Raw genomic sequence first — 24,233 nt, 5'->3', positions numbered from 1 at the left:
CCGACAGAGCCCAAATCCTTAGAAACGTTTGGTCCTAAACCAGCTTGTGTTAATTTCGGGTTATCTGCTATTTGGTATCTCACGATTTCAGTTTCTTTTTCTTTACATTGGACTCATGCTCCGCCATCCATTTTCTTTTCTTAATTTTTTTTTTTTTTTTTTTGTTTCACATTAAGGACCGCACTAAGTTTCTCTTGTCTCTGGCCTTAGCTCGGGGGGCCAGGTAGTGAGGTGGGTGTCAGGATCGTGTCTTCCCGTTGTTATGGGCTTTCCGCAGGTGCTGGGGTGGAGGGGTGGACCCCACCGCTGGGAAGGCGCTGCAGGAGACTGGCCTTGAGAAAGCTTGGAAGAGGCCAGAGTACAAGGAGCGTGGGCAATCATGCAGAGCAGTCCAGAAAAAACCAGATTCCTGCGGTGCACGCTGCGCGTAGAAGCGAGAGCCCAACCCACCCCTGCAGCTGGCGCAAGACCCCGCCCTTCCGTGCTCGGTCTCCCGGGCTACGGGAACTGGAAAGCGAAAGCGGAACCTGCCCGCCGCCCGCTTTAGGCTGCCAGCTGCCCGCGCGTCTTCTCCGCACCATGGCAAGTCACTTTTCTTGGGGTCGCGATGCAGGGAGGCGCACTGCCGAGGGTCCCGGAGCGCGTGTCGTGCACGATCGCGCGCCTCGAAGTGGCCGCCGCGGGTGCGGCAGGCTTGGCTCCCACGCGTGGGGACACTTGCGCCGTTAGCACTCCTTGCTAAACCGCAAGGGACCCTCGGGTTTCTTCTGGAAGGTGGTTAGGGCGGGACTGAGACTGGTTTAGGGATGAGGAAGAGAACAGTGACCCAGAAAAGGAGGCTATAGTTAAGTACTGGAAGAAGCTAGGAAGAAGGGTTTGAGCGGAGCCTCTTTTTCCGCGCCAGGCCTCGGGATTTTGTCCAGAGGCCCAGAGGACTGTGTTTTGGAGCAGTTACCGTGCATGCGTGAGTTTCTTTTTGTTTCACCTGATATTCTCTCTCTCTCTCTCTCTCTCTCTCTCTCTCTCTTTTTCTCTCTCTCTCTCTTGCGTGTGTGTGTGCGCGCGCGTGTCTATGTGTGTTACCTGGTGAGAGGTGATTGAGAAAGCAAATAGAAACTAAAACAGTAAGTGAACTAGTTCTTCTTAGTGCCTCACTTTAAAAAGTTTTAATTAACTCCGTCTCGAAAAACCAAAAAAAATTTTTACTTCTCTCTACCCCCCCCCCCCCCCCCCCCCCATCTTTCTGACATAGAGGCCAAGTGTCTCTGGATGTAGAGCATGGAAAAGGTAAAATGCCATCAGCCTCAGGTCTCTGCTGAAATTGCCTTGTTTCAAAGCCTTTGAATGGATTATCTTTCTTCGGGACTCTTCGTTTTTCTTCTTTACTGTGCACGGAGGAAACGGATAACTCTGTTCACAGCTGGTCCCAGGAGAAGGCGTACAGCGTTTTGTCCTCAGACGTAAGTGAGCTAAAGAAGAAGGCGCAGGGCGCTGATGTGGCTCCCAAGATCACAGAATGCGAGGTCCTTGCAAAAACAAGGTCTACAAAAACACCGACTAGGAGTTCTTTGATTCTAAAGATAAAGGTTGCATAGACACTTGCATTAAGAAACACATTAGTGCTCATGAGGCGTGGGCATTTCCTGAGCTTAAGTTGATTTTTTTTTTCTTTGATATTGATAAATGCAGGAAGGATGGCGGCTCACCAGCTATTTCCCAACTGACGCTGGTGTGGGCTGTCAGAACAGAATGCCCCAAGAGATAAAAGCCAGGAAGTCAGCTTCCCTGGAAATCTGAAGGTCCCTCTGGTCATTTTCCCTCCCTCTTGTAAGGGAGAATTATCTTGAGAAAATCACGTAAATCTGGAGACTCAGGAGGAACCCTTGGGTCTGGAGTGTTTTCACTGTATCATGTAGACAAACCGTTTCCTTCCATCAAAATGCCTTCCCTGTCACACAGCCAGTCAGTTTTACTTTCCTAGTTGAGCATTTTATCTTCAGGTGGTTGTCCTTTGTCTTGTAATTCTGTGAGCATGAGCGAGGATCACCCCCGCCCCCACCGCTTTGTGTGCTGAAACGTCTTTTGCTTAATATTTTCCCCTATCAATTCCCATTCTACCTCAGCCTTCCAGGCCTCTCATTCTCGGAGCCTCTTTGGACCTTAGCCAAAATTCATCTTGCTTCTTAATCCTGGATGGCATTTATTGTGGTTTTAGGATTTTATTGTGGGTGATCTGTGTTCTCAGACGAGGTGTTCTGTTTTCTTCTCTAGAGCAATAAAGAGCCCCCCCCTTCACCCATACTCCTTTGAAATGACTCCCTGTCTACCTGTGGCCCATGAGCTACAATACAAGTACCTTCTCCACGATCTGAATCGTAAAGCCCATCCAGGTGCTCCATGGCAGAAAGAGTACACCGCACACTTTTATTTTTGAAATTTATTTTATTGTATGTGTGTGTTTTGCCCGCATGTGTGTATGGACACCACATGCATGCCTGGTGTCCTCAAAGGCCAGAAGAGGGTGTCAGATCCCTCTGAACTGGAGTTATAGGCGGTAATAAACCACCATGCTGTTGCTGGGACTTGAACCTAGGTCTTCTGGAAAAGCACTCTTAACTGCTGAGACATTTTCCCAGCCCCCTCCAGGGCATGTTTTGGAGAGAACGGAATTTCAGGGCAACAGTTTTCTTTCTGCTTGCCACTTCTAGTACCCAACATCTTGCCAGATGTGGAGCATCTGTTTAATTAACACAGATTTTATTAATGGCTTCAGTAATAAGGTATATGTGCTGGAAACTTCATGCACACATTGTAAACTTAAAACCAAAATGCCACCGGATGGGGCTTGTGTGCCATCTTTTATTTTGTCTGTGCAACTGGCTGGAGCACGGGAATCTGAGAACATGAGTCCTCTGGGCTGTCACCATTGCCGTAGCCGTGTTCTGAGTCCTCTGGGCTGTCACCATTGCCGTAGCCGTGTTCTGAGTTCTGCTGTGATAAGTGGAGGTGGGGACAGCTGATTGCTTTCTTCACTTTTCAACTTTGAAAGCTGTACTGGAACAACACTTAAACATTTTCTTTGGGCTGTTTTTGTAACTTCTATAATGTACTTAAACTGTGTGATTCTTTGTAATGTAACCGTGTCCTTTTCCCCCTAAGTTTCTGTTAACACTGGCTTTATTCTTACATAGACAGCACTATATTATATATATATTCTAATTATATATATATATATATTCTGTAGCCATTTAAAAACTTTTGGTATTTTGAAGACTTAGCGCATTTAGTCCAGAAGTCAAAAGTCAACCGTAGTGTATCAAAAACAGCAAATACTATGCCAACAGGATCTAAATGTATACTAAAATTTCTTTTGGTCTCATGTCATATGTAATTTTCCTTTTCCATATAAAGGGAAATGCTTCTAGTGATGGCCAGAATTTCTTTTTCTTTTTCATTTCCCCCTTTACTTAAGATTTAGTTTGCTCACAATCTTTAGGCTGGGGCCCCTTCAAATGGCAGAAAAGAGAGGGCAGTGCTCATGGGTGCCCAAGCTAACTACAGTCTCTAGAGAGTTGATCTAGATTTTTTTCTTAAGTAAAATGGTCCTCAGGTTTCCTGAGGTTCTGTATTGGTGTTGGCTACAATGGATTTTGTGTCTTCAAGCTTGAGTGTGTTTAAGTTGGGAGGAGGCAGTGTGGGGAACAAGCTGGAGCGATTGCTTTTCGGGTGTCCATCCATGACCTGTTGTGTTTGTTCTTTTTTTGTACCCGAGGGTCCTGCTATGTAGACTGCCATCTTTACCCCACAACCCCCCTTTCCTTCTTCTGTCTCATTCTTACATACACCTTGGTGTATTTTTGTCTCCCCCAAATTGTTTGAAATCTCCTGCATCAATGAACTGAGTTTGTTCTCTTACTTTTAGGGCAAACACTGTGTGTGAACAGAGACCATCCATTTGCCCTCCCTTCTGGGAGGCCAGCAGTAGGCTCTTCCCCCAGAGGAGTGTTATTTGAAACACCATCCTTGCACGCAGAGTCCAGAGCGCCTTTGTGGTTTGTTAATCATCAGTTCAGCTCAGGAGACCTTGTCCTCTCTGAGCTGCTTAAGACAGATTAGGTCTGAATTTCGCTGCAGTTAGACTGGACTAACTATGCACATCTTGGGATAGACTTACTTTCTTAACTTGGGGTGGTAGATAAATGAAGGGGCGAAGTAGAAGTGGACTCAAGAGGATTAGGGAATAAATGAAGGATTTTTGCTGTGCAGGATCTGCAAGAGTGTGTATGTCCTCTCTGTCCCTGTGTCACCTCAGATCCATGGTTGACAGTGTGGTCTGTGCAGCCCCCTCATTATTGCAGGACTTTTCCCTGATTCTGATAGTAAAACGGATGCCTTTCTTGCTGAGTTACATCCTTTGAACTCTCTAATCCAGAAGATAGATATTTTCTCTCAAACTTTTCCATTTTGTAGCTCAGGACTTTGCACCCACGACCCAAGCACTCTATCACTGAGCTGTATCCACAGCCACTTTCTAACTGTTAGGAAGAAGAATAGTACATCTCCCTGGGTGTGATTGCACACCTTTAATCCCAGTACTAGGGACGCAGAGGCTGGAGGATCTCTTGAGTTTGAAGTCAGTCAGGTCTAAATAGCAAGCTCAAGGCTAATGAAGGTGTTGTGGGATATTTGTACACTCCGTGATGGTGTATTGCTGTGATTGGTGTAATGAAAAGCTAAATGGCCAATAGCTAGGTAGGAAGTATAGGCAGGACTTCCAGACAGAGGAAGTAGGAGGAGATAATCCAGGCGTAGAGGAGACGCCAACAAGGTATGAAGATACATACAGAATGAAAGAGAAGTTAAAACATAAATTAATAAAAGCAGTTAAGTTATAAGAGCTAGTGGGGCAAGCCTAAGCTATAGACTGAGCTTTCATAATTAGTAAGAAGTCTCCACGTCATTATTTGGGGGCTGGCTAGCAGGATAGAAAAAGACTTGTTACACTAAGACTACATAGCAAAACCCCATCTCAAAAAATGTACCCCCCTTTTTTCTTTTGGTGACACTTTCTATTATTTTGGGCTTTCCTAAAATCAAAACTTTACTAATACTTTCTACTTATTTGAAAATAAAGGGATCACTGGACACATAACTCTCAAATTTGACTAAGGTCTATATTGGTAGACGGAACAAGGCAGACATGCTTCTGCTGGTCACCTTTGTGGAAGGGGGCTTTGTGTCTCGCCAACATGATGGTACCTTTCAGCAGACTCTTATTTAAATGGTGTCTTAACTGTTTTTCTACAGGCATCAGCGTTGAAGACCAGAGGCCCCTCAGTCTCTGAGAGAACGATTGTCGTCTCTGGTCTTCCGGTTGGCCTTTTAAAAGACCAGCTGGTGAAGCGTTACTTCCAAGATGAGGCTGGACACGTGGAAGAGGTGATCTATCCATCAAGAACCAAAGGAATTGCGTATATCATATTTAAAGAAAAGAAAGGTACTTCTTAACCAATATTTTATACTCTTAGTATATACTTTTCTGGTGAAATTAAAATTTCATGTTGATTAAATGATTCATGGGATTGGCAAAGTTTGAAGTAGCATTAAAAAATTCCTCTACTCTGAAAAGTGGGCAGTTTTATATTTGCAAAAATACGTGAAATGGTTCATGATCAAGTGTGAGTGACTGGAAAATTGTGAAACTCTAAAAGGTATTTGGCTTCTGTATATACATCTTTGGAGATGGTTATAGAACACAAGAAAAATAAACTTAAGTTATATATAATCTCTCTCTCTCTTTATGGTTTCTTTTTTTTAGATTTATTTATTTATTATGTATACAATATTCTGTCTGCATGTATGCCACCAGACCAGAAGAGGGCGCCAGATCACATTATAGATGGTTGTGAGCCACCATGCGGTTCCTGGGAATTGAACTCACGACCTTTGGAAGAGCAGGCAGTGCTCTTAACCTCTGAGCTATCTCTCCAGCCCTCTTTATGGTTTCTTGAGACAGTGTTTTCCTGTGAAGCCCTGACAGTGCTGGAACTAGCTCTGTAGACCAGGCTGGCCTTGAACTCACAGATACCTGCTTGCCTCTGCATCTCAAGTGCTGGGATTAAAGATGTGCTACACCATCACTGGCTACATATAATCTCTTTGGTAAACTTGAGGTGTCAACAACAGTAGAATTATACTCTCTGCTTCTCTTAACCCTCAAACTCTCAAGCAGACATTCTCATAAAATATCTGCTTTTGTTATTAATAAAGTTGAACTGAGAACTGTGGCCTGGACCTGAAACAGGATTGAGCCCATTCTGGCTCCCACATCTCCTTGGAGCAGCTAGCTGATGGCTGTTTCTGCCACCTGGAGGAAGGGCAGTCCTTTTTAGGCTTAGACCCTAGTAGGATAGATGGCCAGAGAACATTCTTCAGGCCAGCCCCTCAGGGGTGAAAGTTCCATGCAGTTGTGTTAGCGAAGAGAAGACTCTTGCTCTGTTTGAGGGGGAAGGAAAGGTCTAAAAATCCTAAACACTAACCTTTGGCCGTTCCTTCTCAATGGCCATGCTCAGGATGGGATTGTGGCAAGGGCTGTTCGTATCTTTAAAGGGATGGCAGTGGTTGCATAAGTTAATATTTTTTTTATAAGTTAATATTTTATATGCTAGATATTCCAGACACTATTCTAGGTGCCCAGAAAATGACTGTGAATGGAATAGGAGTCTTTTTTGTTTTCACAAAGTATGCTTCAGTGGGGATGGACATTTATTAGGCCAACAGCTGTATAATATGTTTGTCTTCATTTATATTTATATATTTGTTTGCATTTATTTATATATTACCATATAAATGTTATGAAAAAGTATGAAAAATAATAAAGAGATAAAGTGGTAGGTGGTACTATTTTAGGTAGACCATGTAGGGAAATTTCTCTTGCTCTTTAAGTATGTTATGTAGAAATGTATTTATAATATTTTTATTTTAAGGTGTGTGTGTGTGTGTGTCTGTCTGTCTGTGTGTATGAATGTCATGTGTGTGTAAAGGTGCTTGAGGAGGCCAGAGGAGGGAGCTGGTTTCCCTGGAGCTGGAGTTACAACAGGAGATTGTGCATCATTGGATGTGTGAGCTGAGAACCGAATTAAAGTTCTCTAAAGGAGAGCTAAGCACTCTTTCCTGCTTCGACATCTCTCTAGCCCCCTTTTTATTTCCTTTTGAGGAGATGGAATTTCATCATGTTTCCCAGGCTGACCTGAGATCCTCCAAGGAGATTCAGTTCCTTAAATCTGGTTGGAAACACTGTGTGTGCCCGCGCATGCACGTGTGCTGGAGGATCACGTTCAAAGTTTCATGTACACTAGCCATGTTGGGGATAATACCCAAAGTTTCATCACAGCAAGATATGTGCTGTACCAACAAGTATTTCTGGAGCTGAAATACTCTGTTTACATAACAGTTGAGCAGAGACCAGAATGAATCAAAAGGTGGGGGTTGGGAATAGGGGGTGGGGGGGAATTCATGTGGATAAGGGGGAGGAACACTTTAGGATAAATGAAGAATTAGCTATGCTGGGGTGGGTAGTGTGGTAAGGAGGGAAGGGAAGCCTGTTGGCTGTTTGGAGCAATGGAAAGGAGCCCATTGTGACAGGAAATAGAATGTGTGTCTGTACACAGAGTAGTCGATGTGGGAGGGGTGGGAGCCATTGTATTCTGAGTAGAGGGCCGAGGGTTGGAACTGCCTGTCTGAAACAGCGGCACAGTATGGGGAATAGGATCTACAGGTCGCTGCTGCCTTTGAGAGACCACAGCAGAGCAGGTGAGTTCAGGGTGTCATTTTGGAGATGCGGATGACCGTGTTCTAGTCTGTTCAGGAAACACCAAACAAGGCGTGAGCTTTCCTTGATATGACCCCTGTTAGGACGATGAAGTAGGGGCAGAAGTTTGGAAGTGATATGTATGCAGATGTCTAAAGCCATAGACATTGAGATTACCCATGGGGTGGTCCTAGTCAGCAAAGAGGCCTGAGGGCTGGGTTTGCCAATGTCGAGAGAAGGGGGAGATGATTAGCAGTGGATTAGGAGACAGATGTTGGCAGCATGGAATTCCAGTTCTGAAGGCAGTCTTTCTCTGCCTAGAGTGGATAGCATGGAGGATTGACTCTGGTTATTGTTTTTTACTCCTGTGTGTTTAAAAATAGGATTAGGAACCTGTTAACTTATTTATGGTCAACTTCAGCATGTTAAAGCACGAGGGGAAAGTCGTTTGAATATTAGGTTTACAAGAAAAATGGAGCAAAAACCTTACTTTCTAAACAATAGAACAACTCCATTTTTGTAAATTAAGGTAATTATTGTTGTGTCGGTTCACAAACACTTTTGATGATACTGTTTTTGTAGCTGCACAGAATGCCATCAGACAAAAGAGATACTCTCTGACCTCAAAGCCTCAGCTCGTGGTCTCTCACTTCAGCGAAAAGGTGAGTGTGGGCCCCAGGGTGTGTTGTGAGGTCCCGGGCCCCATTTCTTGGTATATAAAGACACACAGAGTGTTCTTGCCCCATGACTTCTTAGGAACAAAAGCAGGAACTTCTCAGTTCTCAAAAGCTGCTTCTAGACATGTTGTTTATATATTTCAGTGTGTGTGTGTGTGTGTGTGTGTGTGTGTGTGTGTGTCCTGTGATCCCTTTAAAGTGACTGAGAGATTTCCTGCTGTTGTGGGTAAGGCAGGTTAAAGGTTTTATACTGGGGGACAATTAGGATGATTAGTAACTTTAAAGGAGCAGGGAAGGTGGGGTAAGAATGAAAGTTAAAACTCCCATATATATTCTTTCGGGAACCTGGGCTCTGGTACAGCCAAGCTATTGCCATTTAAATTGGAAGAGGGAGGCCGGGCAGGCCTGACTACAGAGGGATGTCCGTCTGTGGAGCTTATGGTCATAGTTTCTTTATATTGATGGGTTCTGAAAAGCACCGTGCTTCAAGACAGCATTTTTGTCTCAGACTATTTTCTACCCTCCGCTTTTGGGGTGTGTGGTATGGGCTGTGAATCCGCAGTGTGCGGTGTGGGATCTCTGAAGGGGTGATCTAGAGCGAGAAGTTGGGAAGTCTCGGCTTAACCACCCAGACCCCACTCAGAGCAAGCACTGCCCAGGTCGGAAGAATGGCAGAGAGCAATGTGTTTTGGTTCTGGTTCCACTAGGCCATGACTTTTTCTCATTTTAGGTCTTCAACTACGTGATGGCTCTTCTGGACCTTTCTGTTTTTCGGACTCAAATTGCACTAGAAAGTCTGGTCATGGAGCTGAAGAAGAAAATCCCCTCTTTAAACTTTAGCCCATTGGGGTCCAGTGGGAAAATCTCTGTGCTAGGTTCGTTCCTGGATATCATGAAGCTCAAAGAGGCTTTGATATCAAAAGCCATCTCCTCTTCAGAAAACAACAGGAAGTATGCCGGTGAGAGGAGAAATCAGAATAGGCAGAGCCCCGGAAGCGTCCTCCAGAGAAAGGAGAACCCTGCAGCGGCACTCGGGACCTCTGCACCCGAGTCTGCCAGAAGCCAAGGAACACTTGTCCTGGATACCGACATTTTCCTTTACCTGAAACACAAGTGTGAGTTTTATGAACGGACACTGAACAAATACCATATCCTGTGTCAGGAGACGGTGGATGGTGATGTCACCACCATTTGTCTACAAGATGCTCGTGACGGGTCTCGCACTAGCAGGGTCAGACTTGTGAAGGAGCTCATCGAGGAGTGGGTCCAGGAGCTCCACCTTGAGCTCAGAAAAGATGCCCTGGCTTTAGAAGGAAGAAGGGAGAGAGAGAAAACAAATATCAAGCGGGCATGTGAACAGCTGTGTTACAGATTTCATAGAGTTTTGATTAATCTTCACAGCACACATATTGACTTTATAGGACCTTCTTCCGACACGCTGCTGTTTAAGACAGAGCTCTTGAGCTCTGCAGGGCAGAAAGTCACTTGAGGTCTCAGCCTCGTGGTCACTGTTCCCCAGACTGAGAAGTGTCTGTGCTTGCTTCTCATGTCATCCATCCACTTCACCATTTCATACATTGTGTATATCATTCTCTTCGTCTTATAGGAGACGGAGATAGGATTTAGGAAAACTAAAATACCTATCCAAAGTTACCCAGATGACAGGGAATGGGACTGGCATTGAATCCAAAAATAATACCTAAATCAAACTGTCAAATGAAAAAACCCAAAACCCACAAACAAACGAAAACAAATCTCACTAAACTGTGAAGAAATCTCACTTTCTCTGCAACCCCAAGTTTTTAGGAGAAGAAGTCTTTCCCTGACGTAGGTTTGTGCGATCATTCTGCTGCCAGGTTCTCGGCTTTGTATTCACCCTGCGCTGTGTTCGAGTATTGGCCACTGTCACTTGGGAAAGGGGTGGCTCTGTTAGAATTGAAAGGAATCTTGGGAGAAATTTGTGTGCTTGCTGTTGTAGATGATTCTGGTTTTGCAATGGCGTGTCAACCAGATGTGCGCTGTGAGCTCAACACAGTGTGAGTCAAGAAATATGCTTTGAATTCAAATAGCTCGTAGAACACCCTAACTTTGCTACACCGTCTATTCTATGGTAGAGAAATGACTGCTTACCCTGGTGGCTGACAGCTCCAGCTCACGGCCGCTGCTTAGCCTTGCTAGAAGGCATTGCACTGCGCATCTCTAGCCTGGGAAAGAGTCAATGGTGGAAGTACAGTTTCTACTGGGTGTGTATTCCTTTTGCGCCATAATAAAGGAAAACTTATAGAAAAATTAAATTGTGAGTTGAGCCATCAATGAGCCAAGCAAGGGCCCTCTGCATCCTGGGCATCCATCATCTTATTCCTCCATTGTTATTATTTTAACAGCATGGTAATAATGACAAAGAAAGAAGAGCTATAGTGGTTCGTCCCAGTTTCTGACTGCCATGAATCTAGCCCCAGAGTAAGGCAGTTTTACATAATGGAGTGCCGCAGAGCTCACCCTGGTGTAATAAATAATAGAACTCTGTTTGTTCCTCTTAAAGTAAACAAACATGATCATGGTTATTTCAACTCTTATCAGTGGAGCATAAGAAAACTCTATTATGTCCTTATTTTTCTTTGCCATCTATATCCCAAATGTTTAAATAATTTCTGTCTCCTTACTATATTTCCGCTATGAGAATACAGGCAACAAATCCAAAACTTGACAAATGAGACGACGTTAGTCTGAACAACATTTGTGCCTCAGAGGCCGCGATCCGTCAAGCGAAAAAATGTTTTCAGTTGTTTGGACTGCAGTGCAAGGTTTGGTGGGATGACTTGAACAATAGACATTTTCCACACTTCTCAAGACTGTGGAGTCAAGATCAGGGTGCAGCCATGGTTGGGCCACGGTAAGGGCCCTATTCCTGGGAGAAACCAAGAAAGCTCCTCCGTCTCTTAGACCATTAATGCCATCAGGAGGGCTCTTCTTGACTCAGTCACCCCCCTCAAGCCCTCCCCTCCAAATACCCTCTCTGTTAGGTTCCTGTTGCTGTGACAGAATCCCTGAGCAAATTTGCAAGAAGGGGAGATACACTGTGGCTCACAATTTCAGCCCACGGCTACTTGACCCCATAACTGGGCTTGTGCCAAGTTGCCATCATGGTGAGAAGGGCATGGCAGAACTAAGATGCTTACCTCATGGCTGCTGGGAAGCCAAAGGAGACAAGAGAAAGGTTTAGGGATAGCGTTACTCTTTCCTCTTCCAAGTAAAGCACCGTGGACTCTATCTAGGTCCTACCTTCCAAAGGTCCGCTCAGTTATGAGCCCATCAACGAATTGATCTATGATGACCATAGCACACTTAGGATCTGCCCATAGTGCTGTCAGCTAGGGACCGTGCCTTCCACATAAAAATCTGGGGATATTTTACAACCAAACCATGACATCACATTGGGGTTAGAGTTTTAACATATGAGTTGTTAAGAGTACAGATATTCTGCCTCCAGTATTCCAGCCTTGGACCTCAGAGATTTATGTGCTTGTCAAGAGCCAAATGTTTATTCTAGGGCTGGAGAGATGGTTGGTATACACAAACACACACACACACACACACACACACACACACACACACACACACACAGAGAGAGAGAGAGAGAGAGAGAGAGAGAGAGAGAGAGAGAGAGAATTAAAAAACAAAACACTGTTAGGGAAGGTGGTGGAATCTTTGGAGTCATTTGGAGTTTGTCACTGGGGGTGGTCATTGAGAGTTGATAGCTTCTCTCTCTGCTTCCTACTTTTGGTTGAAGGCATCTCTCAATGCGCAGCTCATGACCATGCATGCTCCACCATTGTCATACTTCCCGGACAGCATGGGCTGCCCTTCTGGAACTTTAAGTCAAACCCTTTCTTCCATAAGTTTATTTTGGTCTTGATGTTCTAGAAGAGTAACAGAAAAGTAACACCCCAAATCTACATTTATTCTATCTCAACAGCTCCAGAGTTCCAAACTCCACCATCTAAGATGCATCCACCTCATTGAAATCAGACACCAGTGAGATTTGTGTAATTGGGTTGTGTCAAAATTCCTTCCTAGCTATGAACGTGGGAAACCAAAGATGGTTTGTACTTCCAAAATCAGAGGGTGGGCAAGGAATAACAGAGGCATTCCCATCCCAAAAGGGGAAAATGGGAGATGAGGAAGAGGAGCTAGGTCTTAAGAGATGTGAAGGAAGCTGCTTGAATACAGTCTTCAATTCACTGTTCCACCTTTCCAGCAGCTACAAATCTCACCAGGTAGCGGATCTGCCAGTCCCTTGACTTTGGACCTCTGGCCTCCAGAAGTGTGAGCAGCAAGATATCTCCTGTTAGTAAATGACCTGGTCTCTGACATTTGTTCCAGCAGTCTGAGCAAGCTGGGCGAGGCAGACCGAGGAGTGATTTTCTTACCAGCTGGGGAGCAGTAAGGGTTTCCAGGAGCCACCTGGAGCTATGAATGGCAAGAAGAATTCCTCTCATGTGGAGGATTCCTTTACACTGTGTGAATGGATGTCACTGTGATTGGTTTAGTAAAGAAGTTGACTGACCAATAGCCGGAGAGGATAAGGTTAGGCATAAGAGCCAAATTGAGAAGGCTGGGAAGAAAGGCAGAGTCAGGAGTCGTGAGCAGATGCCAAGAGAAGCAAGATGGGCATGCAGTACTGAGAAAAGGCACCAAGCTGTGTGGCAAAGCTTGGTAAGAAATATGGGTTAATTTAAATTTAAGAGTGAGCTAGTAACAAGTCTGAGTTACTGGCTAAGCATTTGTAATTGATATTAAGCCTCTGTGTGGAGACTTGGGAGCAGCTTGAGGGACAGAAACTTCCGACTGCACTCTGGCCCCGAGAACATACTCATTCTAGACTACTCGCCGCAGACAATGAGAGAAGGACTCTTGGCTTTACGTCATCACTTGTGGGAGCTTGCCACAGCCAGCGCAGGAAATGAGTAGACCCAACTTTCTTAAAAAAAGAAAAGAAAAGAAAAAAGTTGGCGAGAGACTGCATCTTTGCAGATGGTTTTGGGTGTAGGCCCTTGTTTTTTTACTTACACCTCACCCTTCTTGAGGGAAGAACTTTTCCTATTCTGTTCTCCCCAGTGTATATCAGAACACACGATATAGGCTGTAAACACTGAGGAAGTATTTGAACAAGTTTTAGAATCCATGCAGCATTTACAAAGGACTGTGATGATAATTGTGGTTGTCAACTGAACTGGATTCAACTAAAACCAAAACAGCTGGGCACTAGTGGCCGATTTGACTGGATTATTCGAGGTCAGAAGAGCCACCCCAAGTCTGACCACACCTGGTGGCAGCCCACATAAAAAGACATGGAGAAGGAAGCTTTTGCTTTTGCCTGGCAGTTTCAGCTATCCTGTTCCTGGCGCACTCCTTTACTTGTGTTAGAACCTGCGTCTTCGGGATTCCGAGGTAGACTGAAGGCTGACAGCTCTCTGCCTTCTATTTTTGGGTAAGGATGTGAGCTCTCAATTACTGCCCGGAGGCCATGCCTGGCTGCCTGCTGCCATGTTTCCCACTGTGTTGTTGGTCACCTACTCTAACCTCTGCAACTGTGCACCCTAGATTTAATGTTTCCTTTTGTTAGTTGCCTTGGTTATGATGTTGTCATGGCAACGAAAAAGCAACTAAGACAAGGATTTTTGCCCTGAGTGTCTAAAAAACCTGTACACAGTGGGCCAGAAATTATCTGTCTTTTTTGCTTATTTGTTATATAGTATATCCTCTCTTGGAAATACGATATTAATATTGATTTTTAAAAGACTTTCTAATTAGAACAGGTCTGTATTTCCTATTTGCATTATTTCTCCCATGTAGAAAATTCTCCCAGTTGAGAATAAAAGGGCATCCCTGCCTTTGTGTTCTTTCAAACTGGCTAGTCCGTGCCTGCCGCTGCAGTCAGACACCATGCATGGTCTCTGGACTTACCCATCTCTAGACTCAGTTTGACAGGAGACAAAAGCCGTGAAGGTTTTCTGAGCTGGCATCTTTCCCCTCTGGCATCTGGTTGTGGTCATCTGTAAGAGCTGGTAAGGGATTCCTGATGCCTGTGAGTCGTCTCCCCACTGTGTCTGGAATGTTAAACCATTCGGGATCTGTAGAAAACCCTCTGTAGCAGGTATAGTGTGGGAAGAGTGTCCCACAGTTAACTTATTTCCCGTCATTCTGGCAAAGGCGAGGAGCAGAATATGCCTCCCCTTGCTATTTTGAATGAAATACAGCATAGGAGGAAAGGAGCCTAGCTAGTATATATAGTACAGATCCAGCAAGGGCTGAGATGCTAACTTAAAGTATAGCTGTCTGGGCACAATTCATTACAAGCGTCTTCTGAAGCATTCTTACGAATCTGTTCCAAATGATGGCTAAGCATTTTCAGGCCTGTGTAGGAGAGTGGAGAACAGCTTGTTTCGGTTGGGTAATTATTGAAAATACCTTTCTCCCTTTCCCCTGAGAGCTGCCTTTTGGCGTGAAGGTCCCACAGATTTCTTACTGTGTTCTGTATGTTGCCAAGCATTTGGATTCTGCCCCTAGATCACCCCCTTTCCCCAGGCTCTATGCATTCATTACCCTTCACGTTTGAATAAAGCTTCTTTGCATTGTTGCAGTCTGCATGTGCCTTTCTTCGTAATTTCCTTACATAGGATGTGGTGTTGGTGTTAGTGTAATTTTGCCACAAATGAAAAACCACCTGAGTAGGGATCATGCCCTGAAGAATTGCAGAGAGTCCCTTACCTGATGTGTAAAGACTTCCCCAAATGTGCCAGCACCTTCTGTATCATTCAAGATCACACACACACACACACACACACACACACACACACACACGCACAGTAAGAGAGAGATTGCCCGTCTCTCTTGCTTATTTGGCCTTCTTTCTTGCTGCCAAGGCTAAGGGAACACTGTAGAAGCAGTAGTGGGTGGATAGTAAGATCCAGACGTAGGGAATACTGGGGTCAAGCAACGTGTTCGGGACACGGCAGGACTGCTATGGTTATGAACTCACGGCAGCTGTGGTTGCCCGCACAAAATCAAGCCCGTCAACATTCCAGTCCTGATGGGCAGGTGGCACATGAACCCCTGGTCCTAATTGAGGCGGCCAATAGTTGATGGTTTCTAGGGGAAGGAGAATCATTTTCAGGATGTGGTCCCTAGCAGATTGGCCATTCTTCCATGTATTGCTCCACTCCCATGCACACGTGGGTAACACTAATTGGATTCAGGGTTCTAGTTTTTAACAAAGGACATGAAGTTGGGAGGGGGACATGGGTGAGATCTGGGAGGAGCTGGAGGGGGAAAGTAGGAGAGTTGAATATGATTGAAATACACTGTGTGAAGTCTCAAAGAATAAATTAAAATAACCTGCCTGTCTTTCTGTCTGTCTACCTACTTACCTACTTATCATCAATCCAATCTCCCTATCTATCCCCAGTGGGCCACATGAGTGAGGATACTCAGCATTTATAATTAATATTAAGTCTCTGTGAGGTTATTTGGGAGCAGGCTGTTGGGACAGAAAAGTATACCTACAAATGCTTCCCAAAGTCCAGCCAAATAAAACCTGAGAAAGCTTAAGAAAATACACAAAAATGAAGCCAAACACAGTCTCAGAGTCTCATGCCAGCCATAGTACAGAGATGCTTCTCCCAGCAGCTGCCTGCTAGGTGGAGCCAGCTGCCAGCCACCAGTCCCCCTGCACCAGCACCATACACTAAGCTGAGCCACCGGTGGCTGACATATCAGCTTAAGATTCATCTCATGCAATCAAAGAACACTACAGATGGTCAATAAAGGCAGATCCGGACAAAAGAAACCTCCAAACAGGTTAGAGTCTGTTTAAAACTGCATTGGCTTGAGACAAAAAAAAAAAAAAAAAAAAAAGAAAGAAAAAAAGAAAAAAGGATAGAGACAGTCATAGAAAAAAGAATAGTTTAAAAATGATAAAGTCGTTAAAAATGAGTAAAGTAATGTAAAAGAAAAAAGCCACATAAGGATGGAAAATCCATGGGAGTCTGGGTCCTGTATGCTGTTGTGTTGTCTTTGAATTTCTTGATGGCTGATGAGAAAAAGACAGCTGCTAAGAGACATTGGGTTGTGAATGCTGCTGGATTAAACCGTACTATATATTTTAAAATGTCTTGACTTCAAAATGGAACTCTAAAGATGTTCTGCTTTGGGGAAGAGGTTGTGTTTTTGTTCCCACAGAAAACAAAAGACTGGATTCATTCAAGGTTAAAGATAATCAGGTTTGATCAAAGAAGACCCCTTAAAAGTCACGGCTATAGACATATTGAAAAAAAAAAAAACCCAGAAAAGCTACAAGACATGTAATGTATATTTTACTTACTAAAAATAAAACAAAAAGTCATCTTTGGCTAACTTATGCACAACACACAGTCTATACTTGCATTAATGCAGATATATATGTTACCTCTGAAAGTTTGTGAATTTTCAGAGCAAGAGGCCAGACACTAATAAAAATGGATCACCCAGGTGATCCAACGTCTCAGAACACCTCTGCTGCAGTTTCCTCGGAGTTTTTGTATCTTGGCACACATATTAAACAACTTTTTAAGAGATAAGCCAAGAATTAGCAAAACGATAATTAGCATTATGTCAATCCTGATTGTCCCTTCATTTAATTGTTCATTTTTTAAATCATCCATTGTGTAATCACACAGACACATAATTGTGTTCCCCATTTTTAACATGGGAAAAAAAAACTCTCTCTTTTAACTAATTCCTTCCTTTAAGAATTCCCAATTTTCTCACCAACTCTACCAACGATGACGACGACGATGTGAACATCTCCTGCTGAGTAGAAGAGTAGAGGGTTGGCTGCATTTCAAGGCAGCAGCCCGAGAAGGGGGTTCAGGGAAAGTCCATCAGGAGAGAAGAAAGGAAAACGTAGCTGACAACAGTGGTGGCTTTTACTGCATGTAGTTTTGGCCTATGCCAGTGCCTGTAAAGCCACAGGCAAGCGGCTTTTTCATGAATTCATACCCAAAAGGTGGGCACCAAATGTAGCACGAATCATAATTGGTCTTGATAATAAAAACTTGGAGTTATCTATATTAGGAGTAAAAGCTGAAGGATCAGAGAATCAGAGCAGCCAGCCACTAGAGTTCTTATCAATGCTCAGACCAAAGGGGCGATCCTGTCCTCAGACTGCATCCTCAGACTACACCTGAGCTCCTGCCTCCTCCTGCCTTGTATTCCAATCTCTCTGCCCAGCCATATCACTCCTGTCTCCGCCTCCTTAGTGCTGGGATTAAAGGCACGTGATCTCAAATGCTGGGATCACCTTCGTGTGAGCTCTGTTTCTCTTTTAGACAGATTGAATCTTGTGTGACCCAGGGTGGCTTTGAGCTAACAGAGTTTGTGTTACATTGAATCTTAACTTTAGGTGAAGAATTCAAAGGTGATAATGTTCTAAACTTGAGTTTCTCTTATGCATCCTAGGGTCCAGTCTTGAAAACTTGTTACTGCTGAGCGGCTGTGTAAAGGTATTTAGATGGGGTCATCTGGTGTCCAGAGAGGAAGCCCTGTTTACACTTTGCTCATCTTTTTATTTTTCATAAAAATAAACCTTTAATCACTTTGCAGTTGGCACAGATGGCATAATTCAAGCTCACATTTGTTTTTAAGACTCTGAAATACCAGACTAGCTTTGATCGAAACACAACAAGAACCATAGTGGTTTAAATATATGAAATTACATTCAGCAGCAGGTTCTGAAGTTATTGGGTAAATAAATGAAGGACAAGGGCTGGCGTAAACAAGAGAAAATCTATCAGGAACTAAATAGCCCCCACCGAAACTCTTCTGTGGATACGGGAGAATTGTGTTTCCGAGTTTGTTCTGTTATTTGTTTGTTTATTTTAGATAGGGTCTCATTTAGCTGCTGTCTGCCATCTGTTCTTTCTGCCCATACCTGTGAAATGCTGGAGTTATGGGCAGGTGCTTCTATGCCCAACTGCTTCCAGGTCTTTAACCATCTTGTAACATTACGAACAATGAAGAGCTGCAAAATTCTGGCTTATAAATAAAGTGTGTGTGTTGGGGTAGCTATCAGTACACCTGGGAAATACATCCCTAGAAAAGAAAAGGCAAGTGGGGGACAGTCTTTGCGAAAGCCGGAAAAGGATCATGATGGAGAAGAAACCCTCACTTTCCATCACTATAGTCCCCAAGGACCAAGCTCCAAGTCCCATCTTCTCAGTAGGATGTCAGAAAGGCCCAAGTGCTCTTTCTCCTGGAATTTCAGGTCAATGCCACAGAGGAGCTGTGGCTAGAGACATCACTGGCCAGGGCAGCAAAAATCATCCCAGTCCAGAGGAGCCAGTGAGTGTTCAGTGGGGACTTGTAGGAACAAGTGCAGGGCGCTCTATTAGGGTGGAATGGTAAATGGGTATCCCTCTGATTTTCTCGATTATAGACACCAGTAATGCAGAAGCTGCCCCCAGAAAGACATTCATGGAGGCTTGGGCAGTGTCCAGTTCCTGGCTACTGATTCCGCATCAGTTCTAAAGTCTCAGAACTCCTCTAATTCAAGCCTAAGTCACTGCTTGACTCGAGCCTCTTACAGGGGAGGAGGAGGACAGGTGGTTTCCATCAACACAGGTAATCCTCAGCGTTCTACACAGGCTGCAGGAGAGTGTGATTGGGAAAACCTAGGCTGGTGCATAGTTCATCGTTTTTAGCTGGTCTGGCCTCGCTGTTCTTATGCCACTGGCACTAAGGCCTTCAGGTCTGTTGTAGTCTTGTCTTGGGTGGGTTTCTTGGAGCAATCCCGCTCTCCAAAAATGGTGCTTCCTACCTGGACGTTTGTGGATCCCACTTCAATAGCATGCCGGAAGTCCACGGACATGCCCGTGCTCGGCTCTACCTGGTTCACAGGAATGCTCAGCTTTTCACACAGCTCCTGCCGCAGGCGCAGTGACGTCTGGAGGTCTGGGTTTGGTCCTTGACTAAGATCATGTCCAAAGCTTGCTGTGATCATGAGCCCCACGAACTCCAGGCTGGGACAACTGGTCTTTGTGTGTTCCACCATGGTCGATGAAGGCGGAAAGCCGTGTTTACTCTCCTCTCTACTGGTGTTAATCTGGACCACCAGCTTTATTTATTTATTTATTAATTATGTATACAATATTCTGTCTGTGTGTATGCCTGCAGGCCAGAAGAGGGCACCAGACCCCATTACAGATGGTTGTGAGCCACCATGTGGTTGCTGGGAATTGAACTCAGGCCTTTGGAAGAGCAGGCAATGCCCTTAACCACTGAGCCATCTCTCCAGCCCCTGGACCACCAGCTTTAGTCATTCAGAAGAATCTTTCTTCTGCCAGGAATTTTTCACCTTGTCTGCCAGCTTCACAGAGTCCACAGTTCCCAGCCTGAAGAGGTTGGGGACGGCCATTAATTTGTTGACATTCTATTTCTGTAAATGGCCAATGAAGTGCCATTTGATCTCAGGACAGGAAGATAGAATCGCAGGGTTTGGTGCTTTTTCTAGTAGTTCCTGAACATAGTTCTCTCCAAAAGTGTGCTGGCCTTGGCCATGGGCCTCAATCACCATGTCTGCAGGTTTAGTTTCAGATGGACTGTGATACAGAAGTACAAGGCAAATATACCCTTTACTCCCTGAATTAGTTTTGGTCAATGTTTATTGCAGCCACAAGAAACAAACTAAAACAACGCTGCTGCTGCTGCTGCTGCCTTTTGCTTCTTTGAGACAGTTTCTCTGAATAGCGTCTGTCCTGGAACTCACTTTGTAGATCAGGCTGGCCTTGAACTCACAGAGATTCACCTGCCCCTGCCTCCCAAATTAATGATTACTTTTAAACATACAGAGAGGAAAGTATGCCTTAATGCTGTTGTAGCCAACAGTGCAAACTTTCCATATATCCAGAGATGCGGAATTAGCCAAGGCAAACAAATGTTTCTGGGTTTGATGGTCTTTTTATTTTCATACCAGTTTTACATTCTCTGCAATCAATTAGTGCTCTAAAATAGGTCAATTTCAGCATCACGTTTTCTAAAACACAATGTTTCTAATGCCAGTTCACACTTCTTTCATTTTGTCCAGGTGGTGTGGTCTGGCCTTAAGAATTTTAGAATGCATTTCTATGTTTTCCTTTCATATAGCCTCTCCCCTGTTTTTTTGGTGTGCCACGACAAAAAGCTAACGAGCTTTCGTCGCCTTTAGAGTAGGCCTTGTTTACCTTCCCCAACCCAACCCCAATGGAGTCCCGAATACCACCAGGAAGCAGCACTTTGGAATAAGAGACATCAACACAGTGGAGGTGTCTAGAAGACTCCAGCATCAATGATGTCATCTGAGTGAGGGAGTGTGACAATCTCCACAGCAGTCTGAGGATTCAAGTGGAGGACTAAGCCATTAGCTCCTGACTCTGAACTTGGATGTCCGTGTTGTCTTTCCATATTAAAGAGCCTCACTGCCGAGTGGTGCGTGTGACGCACGCTCAGCTAAAATGTCATCGAGTGGGAACTAGACACACCAGGATCAGTTTCTTCTTATTTTTGTTTCAAAATTGCCTCGAGACCGAGAAACAGTTACAACCTAAAAAATGCGCTAGAGGGCGCCAGACTCCTTTGTGAGGATTTCTTCTTTGTCCTGCAGAACACAGCACCTTTGCATCAGCCTGGCAACCTGTGAATTCAGGGATCAGCCTGAGTCCGCAGGCACGATTACACATGCATTAGAAATTTAACAGTCACAGACTTTAGAGGGTAAAGTTACGACTGCACATTAAAGTGGACCTAAGAGACCTATTACCTAAGAAAATCTATGGACCTTACTTGAATAGTAATGCGAATGCCATTCTTAAAATGATGTTTGTGAGACAACCAGGGAAATTTGATCAGGAATAAAAGCTATATTACACCGTTATTGTTGGTTTTATTAGGTGTGGTAATGGTATCTTGGTAATGCTAAAAATTCCTTAACTATTAAAGACAAAAATGTTTACATGAAATTACTCGATGCCAAAATTCATTATAAAATATTTTACAATAGGGGTGGGTTGCAGCTCAGTTGTAGAGAGTGGCCTAGCATCTATAATAAAGTGATGACATGCACACACATCTCTCTCTCTCTCTCTGCAGTGGATCATAGAAGACATAAGATGGGTAACATCTTAATAATTGTTGGAAGAGGAGTTCAATGTAGCATTGGTTATACTTTTGTGAGTTTCTTGAAATTTCCATTAAAACCTAAAGATGAAGCCTGGAGAGGTGTGTCAGTCGGCAGCGTTGCTTTCGCCCAAGTCTAACAATGTGAGCTTGATTCCTGGAGCTCATAGGGTAGATGGAAAGAAACAACTCCCGCAGGTTGTCCTTCCATCTCCAGTCATGTGGTGTGGCGTGTGTGTGTGTGCGCACACTACACACACATACACACATGCATGCATGTATGCACACATACACAAAAGAGCAAAGATGAAAAGGTACTATATTATTTCAATGTGTATATATGATTTAATTTATTATCATATATTGGTGATCTGTATTTCTTACGTTACAAAGTCCAATATGTAAGGAAATAGTCCTTTGCTCGTCTGTACTTCAGTCCTTTTCCCTTCTGGTTTGAGCTTCTCTTCTAGTAGATGTCAGAAATCAGCATCATTTAAGTCAGATTTGTCTGGTATTTCATGCTCACACGAGAATCTGGAGTATCTCACGTTCTCTCATACCAGGACGTCAGAGTAGGAGTTGGGGCATGGAGGGGATGGTAGAACTTGCTTGTAACCTTGGCTCAAAATTCTCATAAGACTACCTTGACCTTCTCTTGACCCTCACATTGACTGTGAGAGTCTGCAGGGGCTCCAGGGTCTCTGCTTTCCCTAGGACTCCCAAACCTTTCTCAGAATACAGGCAATACTCAGAAGTTTCCTTCCTGACTTCCTTGCCCAATTGCTTGGCCATTTCTAATTGAGTACGCCCGTGACAGGTGTAGCTCGGATGGTCTGGCCTTGAGAACTCTAGGATGCTTGTTGCTTCCACAGGTCCAACCCAGGAATAGTTACTTCTGGCTTTCGAACCCTGTGACACACCTGAGCTTTTGGGTTCAGTTCCCAAAAGAGAGGGGCACACACACAGGTCACCTTCTGAAGGGAATATTGGGAAGTCTACTATCTCTTCGTGAAGCACGTGGTTTCTCATCGGTTTTATCTGCAGGTAGACAGAGCCCGTCACTCTACAAACTCACAGTGTAAACGCACTGCAGTCCCTCAGAGCCGTGGCTGCACAGGAAGACCATGAGCTCAATAGGATTATGAAAAATGTTTCGTCAGTTAATACAATAATAATGTATGATTACATTGGATATTATGTTTAAAACCTTAACATTTCCTTCTACACAGAAAGAAACTAGGGCAGCATTAGTAAAGAACAAAAGTCTAGGGTAGAGAACCACTGGTGACGGGGAACTTCAGGGCATGGCCGATGGGTATTTACACTGGTACAGCGTGTGCCTAGCACACACACATGGACTGGGGTTTGATCTGCAGTACCACACATACAAAAAATATCGCAGGCTTTGGGCTTACACAGACTTGTGTTCTAATTCAGATTCCAGCGTAAGCCTTGTGTTCTAATTCAGATTCTATGCCTTTTGTGGTGGGTATCAAGTACATATTTGTTTATTTATTTATTTTAAAGCATCTTGCTGGTAGTTAGAAGGCAGAGTCAATGCAAGTTTGGCTTAAACAAGGATATGTATAACAGATGCACAAAGAAAATCTGGCCCTTTGTATCAAACCTATACATGACAAGCCTTTAAGAGATTGTTATTAGCAAAAAGACAACAAGCAGGAAAAGCCTCTTATCTAATTTTTCCACCTGGTTACTAAATCTTTCTCCTAAGACTTCTTAAGCTGTTAGCTCAGGCCTTAAAGGGCCGGATGGGAATCCAGGAGGAGCCCCAGGCACTGAAGCTCCCACAACTCAGGAAAAATGTTCTCTGGCATTCAGTCCCAGGTCTGCGGAGCTGCAATCCCCCTGGTATTTTAAGAAACGACCGCGGAGCTTTCATTCCCAGTGTGGCCCCTCCTTTATGAGCTGTGAGTGGAAAGGCAGCAGATGAAAGGTGGAATTCCTACAGTATCATGTCACTGCGGCCTCAGGAAAGAGAGGAAAAGAAACCCAAACAGTTTATAGTGGACAAGCTTCCAGATGCGCATTGTCAAGACCTCTGCTCGGGATAGAAACCAAACCCAAATTGCACTACGTCCTTCTCTTGCATTGTGAGAAAAAGCCAGGTTTCCTTCCTCAGCCCTTCCTGCCATGGTGGCCAGGAGAGAAATAACAGCAGATCACCGTTCTGTTTCCCGGGGGTCCCTCGACAGTGACTCCAGGCTAAACTGCGGTTGATTTCTTTCCATTCGTGGACATTGGATTCCAGGCCCCTGGGCAGAGACGTGCAGCTTTGTGATTACTTTCTTCTGGAGGCAGGATGCTGCTGCGGAGGTACCAAGAACTGGCCTAGCACGAACGATCACAGCCTCGCACACCAGCATGCTCTGTATGCAGATGCGATCTTTTAATTGATCATAGGTGCTCAGGGCGCTTGGCTGCAATTTAATGCTTTAAAAGCAAATTCAGTGGACAAATTATGTTCAGAAATCAGTGGCTCTTAGACCATTTTATAACAGAAAATTCTCAAGCCAGGATGTCTTAGCGTGTGCATTTTG

General features: G+C 44.3%; 1 protein-coding gene and 1 pseudogene across 1 annotated transcript; one reads left to right on the top strand and one right to left on the bottom strand.

Moving 5' to 3' along the window:
• The first annotated feature begins 478 nt into the window (after window positions 1-478).
• On the top strand, window positions 479-10,753 carry Rbm43 (RNA binding motif protein 43). The gene is made up of 4 exons (XM_041631583.1): window positions 479-582; window positions 5,308-5,497; window positions 8,393-8,472; window positions 9,218-10,753. The coding sequence occupies exons 1-4, from the start codon at window positions 580-582 to the stop codon at window positions 9,974-9,976; spliced, it is 1,032 nt and encodes a 343-aa protein (XP_041487517.1). The 5' UTR covers window positions 479-579; the 3' UTR covers window positions 9,977-10,753.
• An 8,493-nt stretch (window positions 10,754-19,246) lies between these two features.
• LOC121433298 lies at window positions 19,247-20,113 on the bottom strand (annotated as a pseudogene).
• Between the last annotated feature and the right edge of the window lie 4,120 nt (window positions 20,114-24,233).

This window comes from Microtus oregoni, unplaced genomic scaffold (genome assembly GCF_018167655.1).
Source record: "Microtus oregoni isolate MIOR12 unplaced genomic scaffold, Mior012 000037F_ref0000500, whole genome shotgun sequence".
Classification (NCBI taxonomy): domain Eukaryota; kingdom Metazoa; phylum Chordata; class Mammalia; order Rodentia; family Cricetidae; genus Microtus; species Microtus oregoni.
This window is presented reverse-complemented; position numbering and strand designations above follow the sequence as displayed.